Raw genomic sequence first — 18788 nt, 5'->3', positions numbered from 1 at the left:
ACTGTCACAGGTCGGCTCAGTAGATCGGGAGGTGAGGGAACACATACCGAGTTCGCTCACCTCTCGATCCTGTCACGGCTCTCTGCCGTGACAGGGGGAGGGGCTGGATTCCCCTCTCCCCGCTCCGATCTGCCAGCGCTGACTGGCGGAACGGACGGGGGAGCGGGCGCGTACAGCTGGCTCTGCCTCTAGATAGGCAGAGCCAGCTGTCACTCACGCAGCTGGGCGGATCCCGTCATCTAAGTCGGGATCCGCTCCAGGTGCGGCGTCTCAGTATACCGCGAGCTGTAGCTCGCGGTATACTGAGCTTAGGGTAACGGGAGGACGCTAGTTTGTGTCCTCCCGTTACCCCAAGGAGAACTATGGGGAAAAACACTGACCCCATAGTTCTCCTTTAAGATTATCCAGGGCACTGCTGCCTCTGAATGATAGCCTCCTGATATTTGGTGATGTCACTACTGTGCTGCTTACTGCTTCATTCATTTTGTGATTCTGTGCTTCCTCCAGCACTGCTGCTGCTTAATTATGTCTCCATCAGTCGTCAAGATCACCAATCATGAAGCAAGGCTCTGCTCATCTACCAAGATGGCCGCCTCTACACAGGGACACAGCGCAGAGCAAGGCCTGGTAAGTCAGTAATAGGGAAATGATCAGCTGCAGGGGATACTGGTGACTGATTTGTTGTCCTCAGCTTGCTTTTTTGGGCACAGAATTCACAGTTTAAGTCTTCTTTAAACTACAATATAAGGACCAGTAACGTGTAACACTTGTATACAAGGAGCTAGTTATATAAGTAAACTATAAATATAAAAAATAGGCTTATAAATAACACAAATTAAACCATGCAGTAAGCATATCACACATATGCCATTCTCTATATACAAAAAATTCCATTATTTAGAGACAAGCAATAGTAATTCTTACAACCTCAGGAGATGACGCTGGTGTGGACATACCATTTAAAGTCCACATGACTGCATACAGTGGTGTTACCTGAATAAAATACACTACTGTACATATGTCTAAGGTCAGATTCGCACTTTGTGGTGTGTGCCAAAGTGCACTCCATTAACCAGTTGCCGTCCGCCCATAGTAAAAATACGGACGGACGCTTACCCGCTGGGAATCTAAACAGCCGCTACCGGTTGTTACATTGTATCCCCTCCCCCCCACCGCTGCCAGTTATCCCGGGCTCCGCTGTCCCCCCTGTGAGCCCGGGACCGACACAGCAGCTGCCTGTACAGAGAACGGAGGAGAGATCAGGATTTCCCCCACCGCTGACCTCTCTGTTCTCTCTAAAGGCGGAAGTGATGTAAATGACATCACTTCCACTTTTGCTGTCATTTCTCTGGCTGAGAGCCAGAGAAAAAGCTGGTAAAGCAGTTCTCTGCTTCATCAGCTTCTTTGGGGTCCCTAGGTGACATTAGGAGTCTTGGAGACACCTGATGTCTCCATAAAGAGGACCTGTCAATGTGTATTATCTATTACATAGGGTGCTTGTTATCCCCCTTATGTGATAGCATAAAGAGGACCTGTTTTAATTGTAAAAAAATACAAAAACTAAAGACTCATATTAAAAAAATAAAAAATAAACACCCCAAAAAAAGTTCCCCCGCGTGCACACACATATAAACAAATACTCGTCGGGTACGCCTACGTGCGAAAACAACGATTGCACCACACGTTACATATCTTTGCAAACGTTGTAGTGAGAGCAATAATTTTAGGGCCATCAATCACTGATAACACTAAACTGATGAGCGGTAAAAGCTTTTAAAGCGTTGCTATGGGCAATTTTAGGCATGGTAGGTAGTTTTTTTGCGATTTTGCGGGCGCGCGCATTGTTGAGGTTCAACATGTTTGGTGTCTATTCACCCGACGTGACCCCGTCTTTTAATTTACCAACAAATTGGGTAATGGTAAAGGTTTTAACAAAGTAGGGAAAACAGGTTTTTTTTCTGAAATCTTTCATTATATAGGGAAAAATAAAAACCCCAGTGGTGATTAAATACCACCAAAAGATAGCTCTATCTGTCCCCCCAAAAAATGGTATAAAATTAATTTCAGTACAGCGTTGCATGACAGAATAAATGTCAGTCAAAGTACTGCAGCGCTGAATACTGAAAAATAACCTGGACATGAAGGGGGTTTAACACCGCGGACTTCAAGTGGTTAAGCTGCCCATTTATAATGTCAACACACAGCAATGGACCAAAAACCACACGACCCTTTTTTCTAATACAATGATCTGTGGTGCGCTGCAGTAAGGGTGTGCTGCCTGCTATTTTCATTGGTTGTTGGGGGATAGGCACCGCACAAAGTGCTGTGTGTTGCGGTAATGAGCAGGAAACCACATGATTTCCTGCTATGCACAGGACTTTGTGTAGTGTGTTGGGATGCCATTCATTTAGAATTGGTTCACAAGTCTGAATGGAACTTAAGGTATTTAAATAATTGAGTATTTTTTTTCATTTTTATTTAATGGTTTTTTTTTATTGTTTTCCTTTATTAGTGTGTCAATAGAAAAAGAGCTTATTTTAGAGTTCCAAACATTACTTTAGCAAATGAGGTAATACTATGTGATATCTAAATTCCAGGAATCAGCCAAATACACAGATGAAATATACATGAGAAGTGTTTTACCTGCCAAAGGATTTGTATTTCTGCTCACACAGTCCTGAAATGTACACATCTCCGCCCCACAGTACAGCCCAGTTTAGCAGGAGAGGGAAGCTGATCTTTCTTTGCTGCAGTTTCATGTTAACTTCCAGGTCTCCTCCCCACTCCCACCTTGTGTCTGGACAGTGAGAGGAGAAGCTCCTCCTACCAGCACGGCTCCTTGCATTGCAGCATACCCAACTGGCTCTTTGTGCTGCTTCTCCCTCCTCCTCTCTGAGGATTGCAGTACAGACTGTACAGAAGACCGTAAGTGGCTACCATATATTCCATGAAGGAATGCACCAATACCGGTTTTTGGTATAGAGTATCGATATTTTTTTCCCGCTACACGCCGATACCGAATGCCGATAGGGGAAATCTCATTAGGGAAGTCAGGCGTTGTGTAATGACTCGCCACCTGGCTTCCTGATTAGCCGGGCAGTGTGTAAAGACTTGCCACCCAGCTTCCCGATTAGCAGGGAAGCTGTCTACATCCTCCCCCGTAACCAGGCGACGAGGAAGCATGGAGCCGGCTTCCTAGCCAATCAGGAAGCCGGCAGCGTGTAGTGACTCGCTGCCCAGCTTCCTGATACCGGAAGCTCAGGTATCGGGCTAGGCATCGGAGCATTTGGGTGAGTACAAGTACTCGGCATCAGCACCGATACTAGTATCGGTGCATCCCTAATTCCATGTATGATGTATTAATGGTTATATAGCTGCATTCATTGGTGCCTTTTATAACTGCCTGGAGTTCAGCTTTAAAGAAAGTAAATTCCAGGTAAAGACTTTCTAGTTTAATAAATCATGAGATCTTCCCCCAGTGCTAGGTTACACAAATACAACAAACAGGTGCTAATGATCAATGACATAACACATGTGCTCTCCAAACTTCAACAAGAACAAACAATAAGGGAAGGTTGAGGACAGTGCAGCAAATTAAAAAGACATAAAGCTTATTTCCCTTCAAAATTAAAAGATATTCAGCATTGCAATTAGCTTAGAATACACCCATCTACAGTCTAGAAATGTCCCAGCAAAAGTGGTCTCCGAAAGTTTTGAAAACAAAAAGCCATCCTTCTAAGGTGGAAACGCCTACGAATAAAACACAAGGACCAAGGTCTCGTTCACACCTAGGCGTATTGCATAAGCGCGTCTGTCGCGCGTTTTTTTACCGCGATTCGCGGTAAAAAAGTAGCATGTTTCCGAAGGCTACTTGGCTGTATCCCAATGGAAACGCGCAACAAAATGGCCCAAAGTAGTACATGTACCTTTTCAGGCGTGGGCCGTTTTTTAGCGTGTTAGTGACAGGCGGAAATACGCCAAGGTGGGAACGAGACCATTAAATACAATGGGTTTTATATATTTGAGAGTTTTGTCGAGCGTTCGTCGAGTGTAGAACGCGCTACAAAACGTTCAGGTGTGAACGAGGGCTAAGGGACAGAAAAAAGGGCCCTGAACTCATGAAAGAAAAGTGGGAGATATTTTTAGTTTGTCGGCTAGAGAAGGCTGCAGAAGAACACCTTCAGGTAACAGTAAGACCCCGTTCACATTGAGCGATTTATCGCGCGGTAATTCCCGCGATATCGCGGCAAATTACCGCGCGATATCGCGCTCCAATGCAATCCAATGGGGCAAAGGGTCCTGCTGTCGCGGGTCGTGTGTCGCTACAGCAGGACCCTTTTTGGAGCGGATTTAGCCGCGATTCAAGCTTGCTCAATGCAAGCTTGAACGCGACATCGCGCGGCAAATCTCGCGATGTCGCGCAAATATGCAAATCGCGCGACAAACGCGCGATTTGCATATCGCGCAGTGGGAACGGGGCCTTAAGCACGGTAAAGGCTCCCTGTAGGTTTGGGGATGCATTTCCACAAACAGAGTTGTCAATTTATTCAAAATTGATGGACCCCATCACTCCTCCATAGTATTGGTAGACCCTTGCCCATGGTGCAATACCATTAGTAAGGCTTCTGATCAGTCCCAACTACTTTCTGCAACATGACAATGACCCCAAATATGTGTCCAACATTATCAGAGAAAAATAAAATAAAATCTGCAGCTAAAAGAGTGACAGGGAATTCTGCAACAAATGGTACGGCCACCGCAGAGCCCCAATCTCCATATTATCAAGTGGAAATGTGGAATGTTCTCCAAGAAGCATGGAAAAACCTAGTATGCAGTTTCCAAAGGTCCTTGCATGGAGGTGTACCAAACAGCACTAGCACTTCAACAGCATTGTTTCCTTAGCCTCGTTTAATGTCAGGTTCATTTTTGGATAATCTCATCTTGATTTAAGAATCTTACAAAACTAACAGCTGTATCTTGCTGCCAGCCCAAAGCTCCAGTCCTAGCTCCTTTAGCCTCAGGTCAAAGGCCTCCTATAGAAAAACAAGTAGGAAAACCAGCTAACATTATGATGTCCTCAGATGTAAATCACAAAAAGTCTTAAAGAGTGATTCCACTTTTGTTGAGACAAAAATCAATCCTCTCTGGGTGATAAATGTACATTACAAAGATTGTACCCACTATGTTTCAGATTTAGGTTCTGAAGAAATAGCTGTTTGTTGCAGCATGTCCTTTGATCCCTGAATGGGAGGGTCTGGGCCCATTAAAATCAGCTTGTGAGCTTCCTGTATTGTAATGCGGAAAGGTGCAGTGTCGGCATCCCTTTAGTAACTCTTAGGGAATATCTCACCAAAAATGACATTTCTATTTCAAGGGATGGCAGAAAATATACTTGTATCTCAATGCAGACTTCCAGGAAGTTTAGTCAACCCATCACATAATCAGGAAGTGACATTTCTGGGGGCGTTCCTTATACCCTACCCTCCGGTCTACAAAACACCTGCAGGTTACCATATTGCATTGAATTTTTTATTTTTTTTATTTTAATAGATTTAGAACATTGCAGCAGCTACAGTTTCAAGTGGAAAGGTCATATTTAATAACATTAAATTATAAAATGGCTTGACAGTTATATAGTCTATATTAATTTTTTTAAGTTTTTTTCCATTTTTACAGTGGAGTTACCTTCAAGATCAACTAGTGCACTTATCTTCCTGGTTGGCCTGACAGATTCTGGGAACCGCATCTCGCAAGTAAAAAATTTGCTTGTGAAACAATGAATTGAATCACCCAAATCGAATACCAAACCTTGACCTAAAACCTGATTCACAGGTATAATTTGGGTGACTGCCAGAAAGATCCTCTGCTACAAAGGCTTTCTGCCTAATGCAGCTAGGCATACACAGGATATAAACATAGGGCCACACCGTGATCATTTCATTAAACAAAACACCCAACGACTGAAAAACAAGAATAGAAATGAGTAGCAACCAGGAACTTCATGTTACAATATACAGTCACCACAGCAAGATAGTATCGCGCTTTACTGTACAAATGCATCCTGTGTATGGAGTCATAGCTGTCTTCATAAAATGACTGAGCTGGGCCGGCAATGACCATGGTAATTGTAGCCTCATAAATTGGCATGTTACACTTTTGCTATGTGGAATGCAAAGAGTCTCTTCTTTTCCAACATACATCACTTAGCCTTGAAGGGCACACAAAAAAACATTGTGGAAAATCTAAAAGGCCATGAATGAATCCATCTTTTTGTAACTGCATCCAATCAGTCAAAGGGCATGCTTATTACACATACGTTGTCAGCAATGCAGACCAAACTAGAAATGGGCCCAGAGCTATTTTTGGTGACAGCTGCATTCCTGGCTACATTATTGTATGCTAGGAACATGGTTCCCTGTGCAACTAATTAGATGCAATACAGAAAGGAAGGTAGCAGCCTACTCTCCAAGCAGTCATCTTGCTGAATGCCATGATTACACCTTATGGTATTTTACATTTAACGCAGACAAGTTGAGAATAAGAACCACGTCATCAGTAATTGGGCAGAATTTAAAAAAGCGACATTTTTGTAATAATAAAAAATCTACATCAATAAAGTAGTACGAACTGTGCCAATACTGTGGTATTTTACTTTATGACAGCCGGTATTTTAGTTCTAATATAAAAGGGTATTTCTGGCTTGCATAGCACAACACTACCAATTACTGTATATAATGTCAGGCAAACCGGTGACAGAAATATTCTTCTTAACTACCAGAAAGCACCAAATCATGACAGTGATTACCACTTTTTTAAAACGACAAAAAAAGGAAAAAATACAAATAAGAAGGTGCTTATAAAGGATGTACCTGTAAAGAAAGAAAGAACATAGGTCTACCTCTCTTGCCACCAGTACCACCATACACAGCTTCACATAACTACTGGGTCCCGTACTGAAGTACGGGACCTAGTAGTGAATGGGAGGAACCACTGATTTCTTCAGCCTGCTATAGTGCAGGTAGCAGGAGAGGTGCTTTTATTTTATTTTTTACAGGTTTTATTGGCAGTTTTAGTTTGGTGACAGAGTGACTTTAATAGGAATGTGTAGTAGTGGTTTGTACAAAGGTTCATTTAGTATGGTCATGTATTATTTTAGCTAGCAGGTGGAGCTTTATACCCTTTTAACAGCACTGTCGTGCAATACCCGTTTACAAAGTTCAGTAGCTCAAACTTCAATTCACAGACAGAAGTAAATGACTCCTCACAGTGACTCATCCCTGTCTCAGATGGCTCAGTACTAAGTTTCAGTCAGACAAAGCCAACTATAAGAGACGGCTACTGCTGTGTTCTCTTTGATAACCCATAGTGCTCTAGTAAGCCTTTGTCATTAATGTAATGTTTATTTGTAAAACAACTATAAGCATACAGGTGAAACTCGAATAATTATAAAAAAAAAAAAAAAAAAAGACAAAAACATCAGTTTAAGAACTTATTAACTATATGTGAACCTAGTAGCAATAATTCAGGGTAAACATAAACGGTCTAGGTGTCCTTTATGTATTTCTTCCAGATCTGTGTTACAAGCCATCATGGCACTCCTACACTTTGCCCTTGTGCAGGAGTTTACTGTAATAAAGGCCATTCACTGTGGCTCTCTGTCATTGCGCAGGGTGACTGGTCTTGTATCCGCCCCTCTATAGATTTCTGCAGTCAGCTTGTAGTGGGTGGGGTCTGCTGGGCCCCTCCCACAGCTCTGCTCTCTGCACACAATATGTACAGCCTGTTATTATTGTCACCACTATTTGTACTTGTATTATCGGTGTTTACAAAGTAATTTGATGCACACAAAGTGGATTTATATCATATGTGGCTATTAAAGTATATATTTGACGGAAAGCCTTTCTACCCAGAGTTCAGCTTTAAGTATATGCACAGTATGTAACAATCATAGTATTAAACTCTCAAACTTTTCTCTATAATGAATCCAGGTCAAACAAATCTACATTGCCCACCAAAGTATTTCTACATTTTTGCCCAAGCACTAAAAGTCATGTTTCCAAACAGCTCCTATTCACGCAGCTCATCTTCCTTGAACTTCCTGTCTAGTACAAGATCAAAAGAGACAGAACAGTCTCTAGCAGCTGTCCATCCGCTAGCTTGAAGAAGGGAGGAGGGGGGGAGCAGAGATCAAGGAAGTGGCTTGCCTTGCTGTGTCTGTGTATTTGTGGAGATCCACACAGCTTAATAGCACACACAAGGGTGGCTCCATAAGACCCTGAAAGAGGAAGCCACTCTAAGGCTAGGTTCACACCTAGACAACCCCTGACCGCGCGGCAATTGTGCATGAAAACCGAATTCCTGGGCGGTCACAGAGGCGCCCACCACAGTCAATCGCGCTGGAGGTGCCATTATTTTCTAATGGCACCCAAGTTGCGTCGGGCGGATTGCACGGTTCCCCGCCATGATTCCACCCATGCAATTGAACACAACCATGGCTTAAAAAGCCGCACGCCGTAAAAATAATTTTTTTTTTTTTTAAATGGTACTTGTACCTTTTTTTAGCGATTGTTGCATGGATGCAACCCCATTGAAATCAATGGGGCCACGTGGCAACCACTAGCAAACAATCACATGTCCCGGGTGTTGATGAGGTCTGAACCTAGCCTCAAACAGGATTTCAGGACAGTGCCCATGGGATCAGCTGATTCTAAAGAAAACTAAAACTTTTAAACATCAAAGAGCAGCACCCATGATAGGTGATTTAATCAGCAATTGAAAAGCTTAAAAACCTTTTGACTTTAATATCACTTTAAAAGTGTACATTATCTCTCACCAAGATCACAGTACTTTTCCTGACAATGCTTTGTACTGCTTCCTTTCTAGAAGGAGGGAACCATCTTTGTTTAGGTGAAAACCAGAGTCAGCATCTAATTTCTGGATCCCAATGCTGGCTCAAAGATGACACAATCATGGTAATCCTGATGTGAGCAGCTCATACAAGCCAGACTCCCTACTAAAGCATCATCCTGCCTATGTCAGCTTGGTGACATCCCCTCAGCCTACACAAAAATCACTAAAAAGTAGTAAAACAAATATTCATCTTACAAGGTAATAGCCCTGTCCAGGGTAGACAAAATACTAAATAATTAAGAAGCTAGCAGAAAATGTTAAAGCTTTATGTTTCCGTTCAGGATAGACCCTGGTGAGATGATTTACAATTACTTTTATCTCTCAAAGCACTTATGCCAAGATCCCTCTTCATCTTAGTTCTTTCCTCCACACAATGGCATCAGAAAAGCCATGTCCTATTGTTGCAGATTTCATAATGCAAAATAAATGGAAAGCACATCAGTGAAAGATTATTATTATTATAATAACAGCTAAAACAGGCGAGCAGAGTTAGGAAGCGATGTCTCAAAGATCTTACCAGGGGATTAAAAAGAAGCCACACCGAACACAACGTGGGAACATTATCAAAACTGAAGCAATTGTCCACAGTAACCAATCAGTTGCTGTCTTCAGTTTGTTTGGATAGGCTTTGAAAAGGAAAGAGAGAAGCTGATTGATTACCATGGACAACTCCTCCAGATTCTGCCTGCTCCAGTTTTGATAAATTCTCCTCTATGAGTCCAAAGTGGGGTGCCAGTTTCGGGCGTATTGACCTTTTGGAAATCTAGAGAAAGCATGGCCCTAGATTTACAGGTAATTTAATTCTCAATTAGGTGCTTACAAACTTAAGCAGGCCATACATTATACAAATTTTGGTCAGCTCTGTTCGGGTACTCCGACAGCGGCTGCCGACCTCTGTTTGCATTGTATTCTAACAGCGGGGATTCCACAATCAACGTTCTTAAGCGTTGGAGGAATCTAATATTTTCTTCGCTCAGCCTGCAGGTTGAACGAAGACAATATTACAGTGTATGAGCAGCTTTACTTTTTTCTCTACCTACTGTGTTTCAACCAATCCCAATTCTAAATCTCGAAAACTAACAATGTGTCCTCAATAGGGATGCACCGATACCGGTATTTCGGTACTCGCCGATACCAAATACCGAGTACCGGAAGTCCCATTCAAGAAGCCAGGCGGCGTGTAATGACTCGCCACCTGGCTTCCCTGTTAGCAGGGAAGCCATCCCCATGCTTCTCATGATCAAGTGATGAGAAAGCATGGAGCCGGCTTTCTGGCCAACCAGGAAGCCGGGCGCTGTGTAATGACACGGTGCCCGGCTTCCTGACTGGCTGGGAAGCCAGCTCCATGCTCCCTCGTCATGTGGTGACGAGGGAGCATAAAGCCGGCTTCCCGACCAATCATTAAACGCTGCCCAGCCTCCTGATACCGGAAGTATATGGCTAGGAAATCGGAGCATTGGGGCGAGTAAGAGTACTCGCCAAAATACTCGGCATCTATACTAGTATCGGTGCATCCCTAGTCCTCAACAAATAAAAGTACTTTTGGCACTAACCAAGGTGGTCAGGAAATATTAGGCCCCTTTCACACTGGCCATTCATGAGAGGATCCTTCAACAGATCCTCTCCTGATCAGAGCGACATGGATAGAATGTCACTGTAGAGTTTTTTCCTCCATCTTGCAAGTCTATGGGGAATCTGATGTCCATTTACATCAGATTACCTACGGTCCATCCAAACGGATCAATGATCAATCGGTTTTACCGGACCGAGCCGGAGCTAACTGGGTGTAACCAGACCGTATAAACCCGGATGCCCATAGACTTCCATAGAGCGTTTAATCGGGTCCAGCTGAAAAACTGACAGGCACACCTGATCGGACCGCTCATGTGAAAGGGGTCTTCATGTACCATAAGGAGCATGATGTATATCTTCCAACTTCTAGATTTAAATAACCAGTTTGGAAAGAGAAAGTGAAATTACTTCACCAACAACCTGCCCAGTGTGTTCAAATCCTCAGACACACCTTCCCCATACACCAGACAATACATTATTTCTTAATAGAACACTATGAATAATTCTATTTGCTTTGTCACTATGCAAAATCCCATCATAGGTTTTAAAGAATTGTTTTCCATTTATTGAACTAAAACATTATCAATGGTATATTTAGCAGACCAAGAAAGGAGAGAATAAAGCTGGGAATACATGGTTATATTGTCTACGTTCAACCTGCGTGCTGAACAAAGAAAATATAACAGATTCCTCTATCAACGCTTAGGAGTTTGGATGGAAGATTCCCCTGCTGTTTCCAGCGGCAGCCACTGTCACAATACCTGAACGACACTTGCAGTCGAGTGGCTGTACTTCGTAGTTCCCATGTAAGGTCCCACAAATATCTGCTGAGCCGGAGCAAAGCCCACCTAACGAAACTTTCCATGATGGTGAGGTAACAATGCTGCACTGCTCCTGAATTCAGAGTAGGGTTGCCACCCTCATGTAGGTCCACTGCTGGATGGACAATACTACCTCTATTAATGAAACCTTCTCAATGTGAGCTGCAGTGTCTGGGAGGGGGAGTATGTGATACATAAATGAAGGAGGATATGGCTTAGTCAGGGAAGGTAAAGGAGGTTTTTGTGTTTACTTTATTAGGCTTGTACATCACATTAGCTAGTCACAGTAACTGTATTTGGTACTTGTTTAGACCAGGGGAGGACAAATTAATCTGGAATCCAGGAGCCAGAATGTCCAATCCAGGAGCCAGACAGATTTTTTTTTTTTAGGAGTCAGATCCATTGACAACTAAAGCAAACCTTGAAAGTTGGACACCAGCTGTAATCTTTAAGGAGCATCGGCTACCTGGCTCCTAGGAATTCCCAAGTCCTGCATTAGACTGTCATACAGGACTCTATAGTTGTGCCTCAAGTTGATTAAAACACAATTTTGACTTCTCTCCAACAGCAACACAGACAGATTTGTCCTCACCTCCTGTCATTTTATGCCCCGCAGACACAACAGAAATTGAAAGCAAATCTCCCCCAAATGAGGGGCATGCCCCTTGTACAGTTGTACCCCATTGGAAGACTCACCCTCACAATTTTGGAGTTTCTTTCACTTTCAGTCTCGATAACAATGGTCATTAGGAAAAAACAGAAGGGCGAACCACCCCAGTGAGGACTGAAATAGCAATACAAATTTGCCAGAGGGTCTAACCTTTCCCTACATACACTTTAATGTCATCACTCAATATGTACTTTTTATTTGGCACTATGCTTTCTTTAGATTAGAATTCCTAGTTTAAGGTCAATGATTCAATGCTGTGAATACCAGTCAGGCAGCTAGCTTTTCCAAAGGAGAGGGCAGCCAACACCACCTACTAAAAACTGCTAATTGGAAAGCAGGAAGTGTGATTCGAAATGTGTCTATTCTCTGTGATAGCTAAATAATTATACAGGAAACATGGAGTTCTACTTGAATCTGGAAATACAATCTGTTAAAGCCCAACTCCAGGATTCCTGCCTTCTCATCTACTATTGTTCTTCTGCCTGTAAACCAATCCACCTCATACAAGTTTTTGAAATGACGTGTTCCAGAAAGAATAAATGCCATATAGCAGTAGACGTCGCCAAAAAGTCACCGAAATTTAGCTATGCTCGAATGCCTGGAGGAGGGTCTGGGCAGCAGCCTCACATCCTACAGGGTCTGAGACTACGAATTCCATGATTCCTAGGCCCTTTGTGTCTAAGTGCGTAGTGGTGGGCAGAGTTGTGGGCGGATTTCAAAAACTGAATTGGCACCACAACCCAGGCAGAGCGGGATCAGGGCAGATATTTACAAATCCCACCCCCATTGCTTTTCACGCTGATATCTTTACAATGGCACCGTAGCACTGAGATCTACACCATGCAGATAACGAGTCCCAGACAGGTAACCAAGTAGAAAGCACATGTAACAATGACTTTGAAGGAGGATATCACAGTCACATGAATATCTTTTTGCAGAAGGCTTAGCGGAAAAAAGGTTGCTTGCCAATACGTGTGTGTATTTGAAATGTTGCCCCGAGATAGCCTTTAAATAAGTTTTATTATTCTGCACTTTGTCCCTATCATCTACCAATGACTCAGGGCACCTGTGGCCATTGAGGCCAGGTTCACACCTAGGTGATTGAGCAATTTTTTTGTGCGATTTTGCTTTGATGCAATGTATGAAGATGTCTATGGGACCAAAACCACGTGATAACCGCCCGAAAATAGCTGCTGCACCTTCTTGCGTGACAGGCGATTTCGCCCGCGTGACAAAATGCAAAGGTGTAAACAGCCTCCATTGACTTCAATGTAAATCAGTGTTTTTTGCACAATCAATCGCCTAGGTGTGCACCAGCCCCCAAAAGTTACACCATGCATGTAGGGTTCAGTCTGAAAAGACTATGACAGAAGGACTGTCCTTGTTGCCATGGCAGCCCAATGCGCCCCTTTCACTCTGTGCAGAAAGTGATAATTAATTGCTTGCCATGGGCGAGAATTGCTTTTTGTTTAGACACTTTGATCAGTAAAATCTAATGCAGCAGATAAAAAGAATGGGAGAGAAAAGTAGAAGATTACAGCTCCAATTTTCTAATCTGCAAAATGACAGCTTGAATCCACCTGACTGCCATTTTGAAGAGACCCTTTCCGAAAATTGGAAGTTTTAAATGAAACAAAACAAGCTCCTTCGGAGTCAGGTCTGTCCAATCCAGGAGTCAGCAGGATGGTTTTTAGGAGACAACTAGAGAAAACCTCAAAAGTTAGGCGTCAGCTTTTATTTTTAGAAGCATTGGCTAATAAATAAGTCAGTACCATTATTTTCATCAAAATTTTCTCCCATTCTGCCCCTTCTAATCGCTCCTCAACTATTCAATTCACTTCAGATTCACGTACAATCTAAACGCTTCTAGCTTTCTAATTTGCTTTAATCCCATTTAGTTACCTCTAATGATGACTATCCTAGGTCTGGATTGCTGCTGTATACTGTAAAAATCCTAGCTTCATTGATCTTGTATACCGCAGACCGCGTTCTTCTTGTGCTGTAGCTGAGAGTTCCGGCTCTCTGCCGCTGGCCTTACACTTACAGATTATCTGCAGATTGTCTGTGGTCAGATGGAAAAAGTGCAACAGATTCCGCTAAACTGTGTGGATGGAGGAATCTCCACTGGGTCAAACTTCAGTATCTTGCTAGTCGGCCCCGCTGGCTCTCAAAACACCTGAACAATGCCTGCACCCAATCAGATTGTTCAGGTATTTTGACAGCCAGCAGGGGCCGACTAGCAAGATACTGAACCTTATCGGGAGATTCCTCCATCCACCTACACAGGACTAAATCAAACCTGCCATGATAAATATATGAAGGCGTGTTTTCTCCCATCTTCTGAAAATGCTAGTAGCCAGGCTGTCATGCAAATGCTTGGGCCTCGAAACTTACTGACTCACTATAAAGAAAAGCAATCTACTCTGTTCACTGACTTGATTGCTAAAAGCTTGCACTGTGACTCAGAATTATGAAGCCAACCTTTATTTAAAGAAGACTAACAAGGGCTGCCCACTTAGTTCTTTGATTGCAGCTGAAGGTATACAGCTATCTGCTATTTAAATCAAATAAAATGTATGGAAACTGAAAACTTCTGACTTCTCACTGTCCATGTCCTGCTTGTGAAACATCTTTTTAAGTCCTGGCCAGCAGGAGATGTAACAAAAGTGATTGAACATTTCTCCAAAGTGAACCAAATTCTCATCTTAGACAGTTGTCATAGTAACACAGGATTATTTCCCCATCTCTTGCTATGGTAACAATTTCCCCTCACTTTGTGCCTTGGTGATAGTGGTTACCAGGACAAATAGAGAGGTGAATCTCCCCAGCGGGGACACAGACCCTTCCAAGCTCTATCCAAAAAAAATATTATATTTACATTTGAAGCAAACCTTTAAGCCCTGGTAGGCCATGGTGCTTCCTGTCAGCCTTACTATAAAGCTGCTTTCAACAAACCAGACTCCTGAAACTGTTCTGTGTTGCTGAATGCTCTCCGCCCAGAGCACCTGATTAGACAGGAAGCTGAAAGTATGATGTATGTTGGAGAACTGAAATCTGCCGTGTTCCAGCAAGGTAACTGCCAGAGGCTGTCAACACGCAGCACATAGAGAAAACAGCTACACGTGTGGCCTAAACAAACCTGCACATGTAGCATTGAGAGGCTGGCTGTACTGTGCATTGGCTACCTGGCTCCTGGGATGTGTCCAGCCCTGATGTACATACAGTAAGCCCGCATACTGAACTAACATATGAGAATAACTTTAATTGCAACTCATACTGTGTCATAGATACTCTGTAGAAAAGACGTGAGCATACTCCGACCCTCCAGCTTTTGTGAAACTACGAATCCCAAGATGCATCTGTCTCCGGGAGTCATGCCAGTGGCTATGAGAATCTTGCTATGCCTCATGGGATTTGAAGTTCCACCACAGCTGGAGGGACAAAGTGTTCCCACCCCTGCTATAGAAATCGGCCTCATGGTAGTACGACAAATACCAAAAGCAGATTCTTGTACAGGTCAGTAAGGTGTGTATGAATCGGTCACAATTCTGAGAGAACGGACGTAAACATCTCTCCTAAGAAATGGCAGAGAAGCTGTTGGAGAAGTTGGGAGAGTAAGGCTACATTCACCCTATGTGTGAAAGTGTTTTGGGATTCATGTGGCAGGAACCTATGAATTCATGTTAATGACCGGGTGACAGCGGCTGCATATGTGGTACTCTGCATGTATTCGTAAGCGATACAATTACATGCGGTTTGAAATAGATCACTGTCCCTGGTCACACAATAGATGCATCCAGGGACAGTGATCTATTCCAACCTGCATGTAATCGATCACATACGATTACATGTGGAGTACCACTTACAGATGCGACTGCTGTCACCCGGTCATTAACCTGAATCCAAGGTTCCTGCCACAGGAATCCCAAAACACACATTCACACATAGGGTGAATGAAGCCTAAGGCTGATGGCAAACAGATGATTTTGGCAATTGCCAAAATGGGCTGCCTGCCAGTCCCTATGGAATTGCTCCCTCTGTAGCAGTAGCAATGAGATGTCACTCTGTCAATGGCCCCGAACGCTGCTGAATTTCTATTGGTCGGAGTGACACTTTACCGCCTAAGCTACAGATGGAGCAATTCCATAGGGACAAACAGGTAGCCCATTAGACTGCTATTGGCAATCTCAACAAATCACCAGCAACAGAATCGCCCGTCAGACATCAACGGAAAAGAAACATATCGAGTACGCTTACAAGTTTATCACAACAATAGTGTCATACAGTAAAAGTGTCACAAATCACTACTATTTGAATTTGTTACACATGTCGGTATTGGCAATGAAAGTGTTGCAGGATGTTCTTGAATTTAGCACAAGGCTTCCTACTGCAGCCACCCAGAAATGTGTTGCAAATGCCTTCGTGAAGCGCCCCCATATGAAAAACATGAGAGAGAGAGAGAGAGAGAGAGAGAGAGAGAGAGAGAGAGAGAGTGTCACACAGGCATGACTCCCGGAGGCATGATGGGATTCAAAGTTGCAGGGCAGCTGGAATGACAAAGTTGCCTACCCCTGGAGTAGGAAATGGGTAATACCCCTTTCAATGTTCACCTGCCGTGTCCCTTTGGGGAAATTCTTTTTTACTTCCTGTCTTAAACTCAAACAGGAAGTGATAGATCTTTACAAAGGCAGGGAAATCCTCTGTTAGATAGCAGTTACTTGTGACAATGGTAATCAGGATAAACGGAGGGTATAAAGCTCCCCATCAGGCACAGACAGCAATAAAATCCTGACAGAGGTTCTAATCCTTCCCTACTTTATCCAAAATGAAGAGAAAAAAAATGCCTTTAATCCCAAGGCAGTTTGATTGAAGCTACACTGATCATAAGCACCTCGGAAGCAAGTAAATACAACTCAAAAGCAAGTCATAACAACAGAAAAGCATGAATGGATTTGTCTTGCTTCTGAGTCTGAAACGGAGTAGACACCCCATGGATGAGCGATCTCAGGGGACTAGGTGGACTTTCCAGGACAACCACCAGTGTTCCCCCAAAGGATGTGGGAGTCTGCACAGGACATACACGTTCAGCTGGTGCAGTCATGCATGTTTATACCACAAACATTCTACAAGGGAACTCTGTTCCATAATTAAAAGGTGAACGCTGGAGAAAAGAAGGGTCCTCCCTTGCATTGGTTCTTGTTGATGTCTAGGGTTCTGGAAAAATGGACTTTACCTTACCCTATCCCTCGCTCCCCCGGCGCTCTCCTCTTCTCCCTGACGCTCTGGGTTGTGGGCGGTCTCTCGCCATCCTCACATACAATGCAAGGCTATTGGCCCTGGATTGTATATGATGATGAGTGGAGCGTCTTAGAGAGGAGACTGTGGGGGCCGGTCACATAGTGTGGAAGGAGTCTGTAGGAGCGAGGGATGGGATAAATAAAAGGTACCGGGGAGCCCCACTGCAAGGAAGGATTATTCTTTTCCCCAGAGTTCAGATTTAAGACACAATACATCAAGCGCCGAAAAGATCAGCATATGACTGTGCAGTGTCAAAATCTCTGTGCTTCTATTTCACAGGAATAAATGAGTGTCAGTACCAATAGGGTATGCACCCAATATGTGGAATATTAACACTCTCAGTCATCACCTGGGGCCCACGGACCAGAACACATCCGGCATACATTATATTCCATGTACCATTAAAGCTGAACTCCAGGCAAAAAAACATTACACTGAAATACATTGCTCAATAGGCTATAAATCCACGTTGTGTGCACCAATCCCAGACATCATCACTGTGCTGTACATAGCCTGAGCAGAGCAGTAGGAGGGGCCTAGTAGCTCCATCTGCTACAGGCAGTCTGCTAAGAAACTACAGGTGGGTGGAGAAAAGACCAATCTCAGTGCACAAGGAGAGAGAGCAGCAGTGACCGGTCTTAATAATAGGCTACACCAAAACACAGGCAAAGTGCAGGCGTAGTTTGATGCTGGTTTACTGCCTGGAAGAAATAAACAAATGACACCCAGATTCCACATAAGAATTCACATGGCTCTTGTATCTGCACAGTATCTGGTGAAGCCAGATTTCAGCTTTAATGAGCATGCGAATACATGAACAATATGAAGCCTTGTGCATTGTATGGAACCTTGAAGCCAGCTGTACATACAGAGCAGCACTATATATAGCATGATCTGGTATCACTCCATGACAAGCACTATAGACTGTTGTGCTGGGAAGGCTCTGAGCTCCTCTGCCTCCGCTGGCTGCACACCCTCCTCCATCACCCAGGTATCCCTCCTTCCACCCTCGGGTGTGCATTCCTTCCCAGGCACCCCCTGACCCCCCGCTGTCAGCCCCGCCCATTCTCACCTCTCTTGTTCAGGTCATACCCCACCAGCAGGAAGTAATCTGACAATCTCGCCATGTCCCCGTTCCCCGGGCCGCTCTCTCAACCCCGGACTCCTCCCGCCGCCGCCATCTTTCCTGCCAGCCCGGCCCGGTATTGCGCATGCACGAATCCGGCCTGAACGGGTGGGGTCTACGGGCGTGACGTAAGGAGGCGGACCGGGGTCAGGAGGCGGGCATAGAGCGTTTACGTCATCTCTAGGGACCGCCCTGAACAAGTACTGATGTATTGCAGTAGGTCGGGCCAGCGAGCGGATGGGCGGGGAGATCGCGTGATAGACTAATCAGGGGCGTGGACTGATTCGGGGCGCTGTCATGTGCGAGCCGCTGCTTCGGTGACAGACCGGCCAGTGTTATTGGGAGGAGCTGAGCGGTCTGTGACGTTGGAGATGATACAGGCAGTGCCCAG

At 44.0% G+C, this 18788-nt stretch overlaps 1 protein-coding gene across 3 annotated transcripts in view; it reads right to left on the bottom strand.

The window, feature by feature from the left end:
• Positions 1-18483, bottom strand: part of SBF1 (SET binding factor 1) — a 91644-nt gene extending 73161 nt beyond the window's left edge. For all 3 annotated transcript variants that reach the window (XM_018560746.1, XM_018560748.1, XM_018560747.1), the window contains exon 1: positions 18344-18483. In XM_018560746.1, the coding sequence (XP_018416248.1) occupies positions 18344-18398 (55 nt within the window). In that variant the 5' untranslated portion in view covers positions 18399-18483. The remainder of the gene's footprint in view (positions 1-18343) is intronic.
• Between the last annotated feature and the right edge of the window lie 305 nt (positions 18484-18788).

This window comes from Nanorana parkeri, unplaced genomic scaffold (assembly GCF_000935625.1).
Source record: "Nanorana parkeri isolate BGI_ZX_2015 unplaced genomic scaffold, ASM93562v1 scaffold476, whole genome shotgun sequence".
Lineage (NCBI taxonomy): Eukaryota > Metazoa > Chordata > Amphibia > Anura > Dicroglossidae > Nanorana > Nanorana parkeri.
This window is presented reverse-complemented; position numbering and strand designations above follow the sequence as displayed.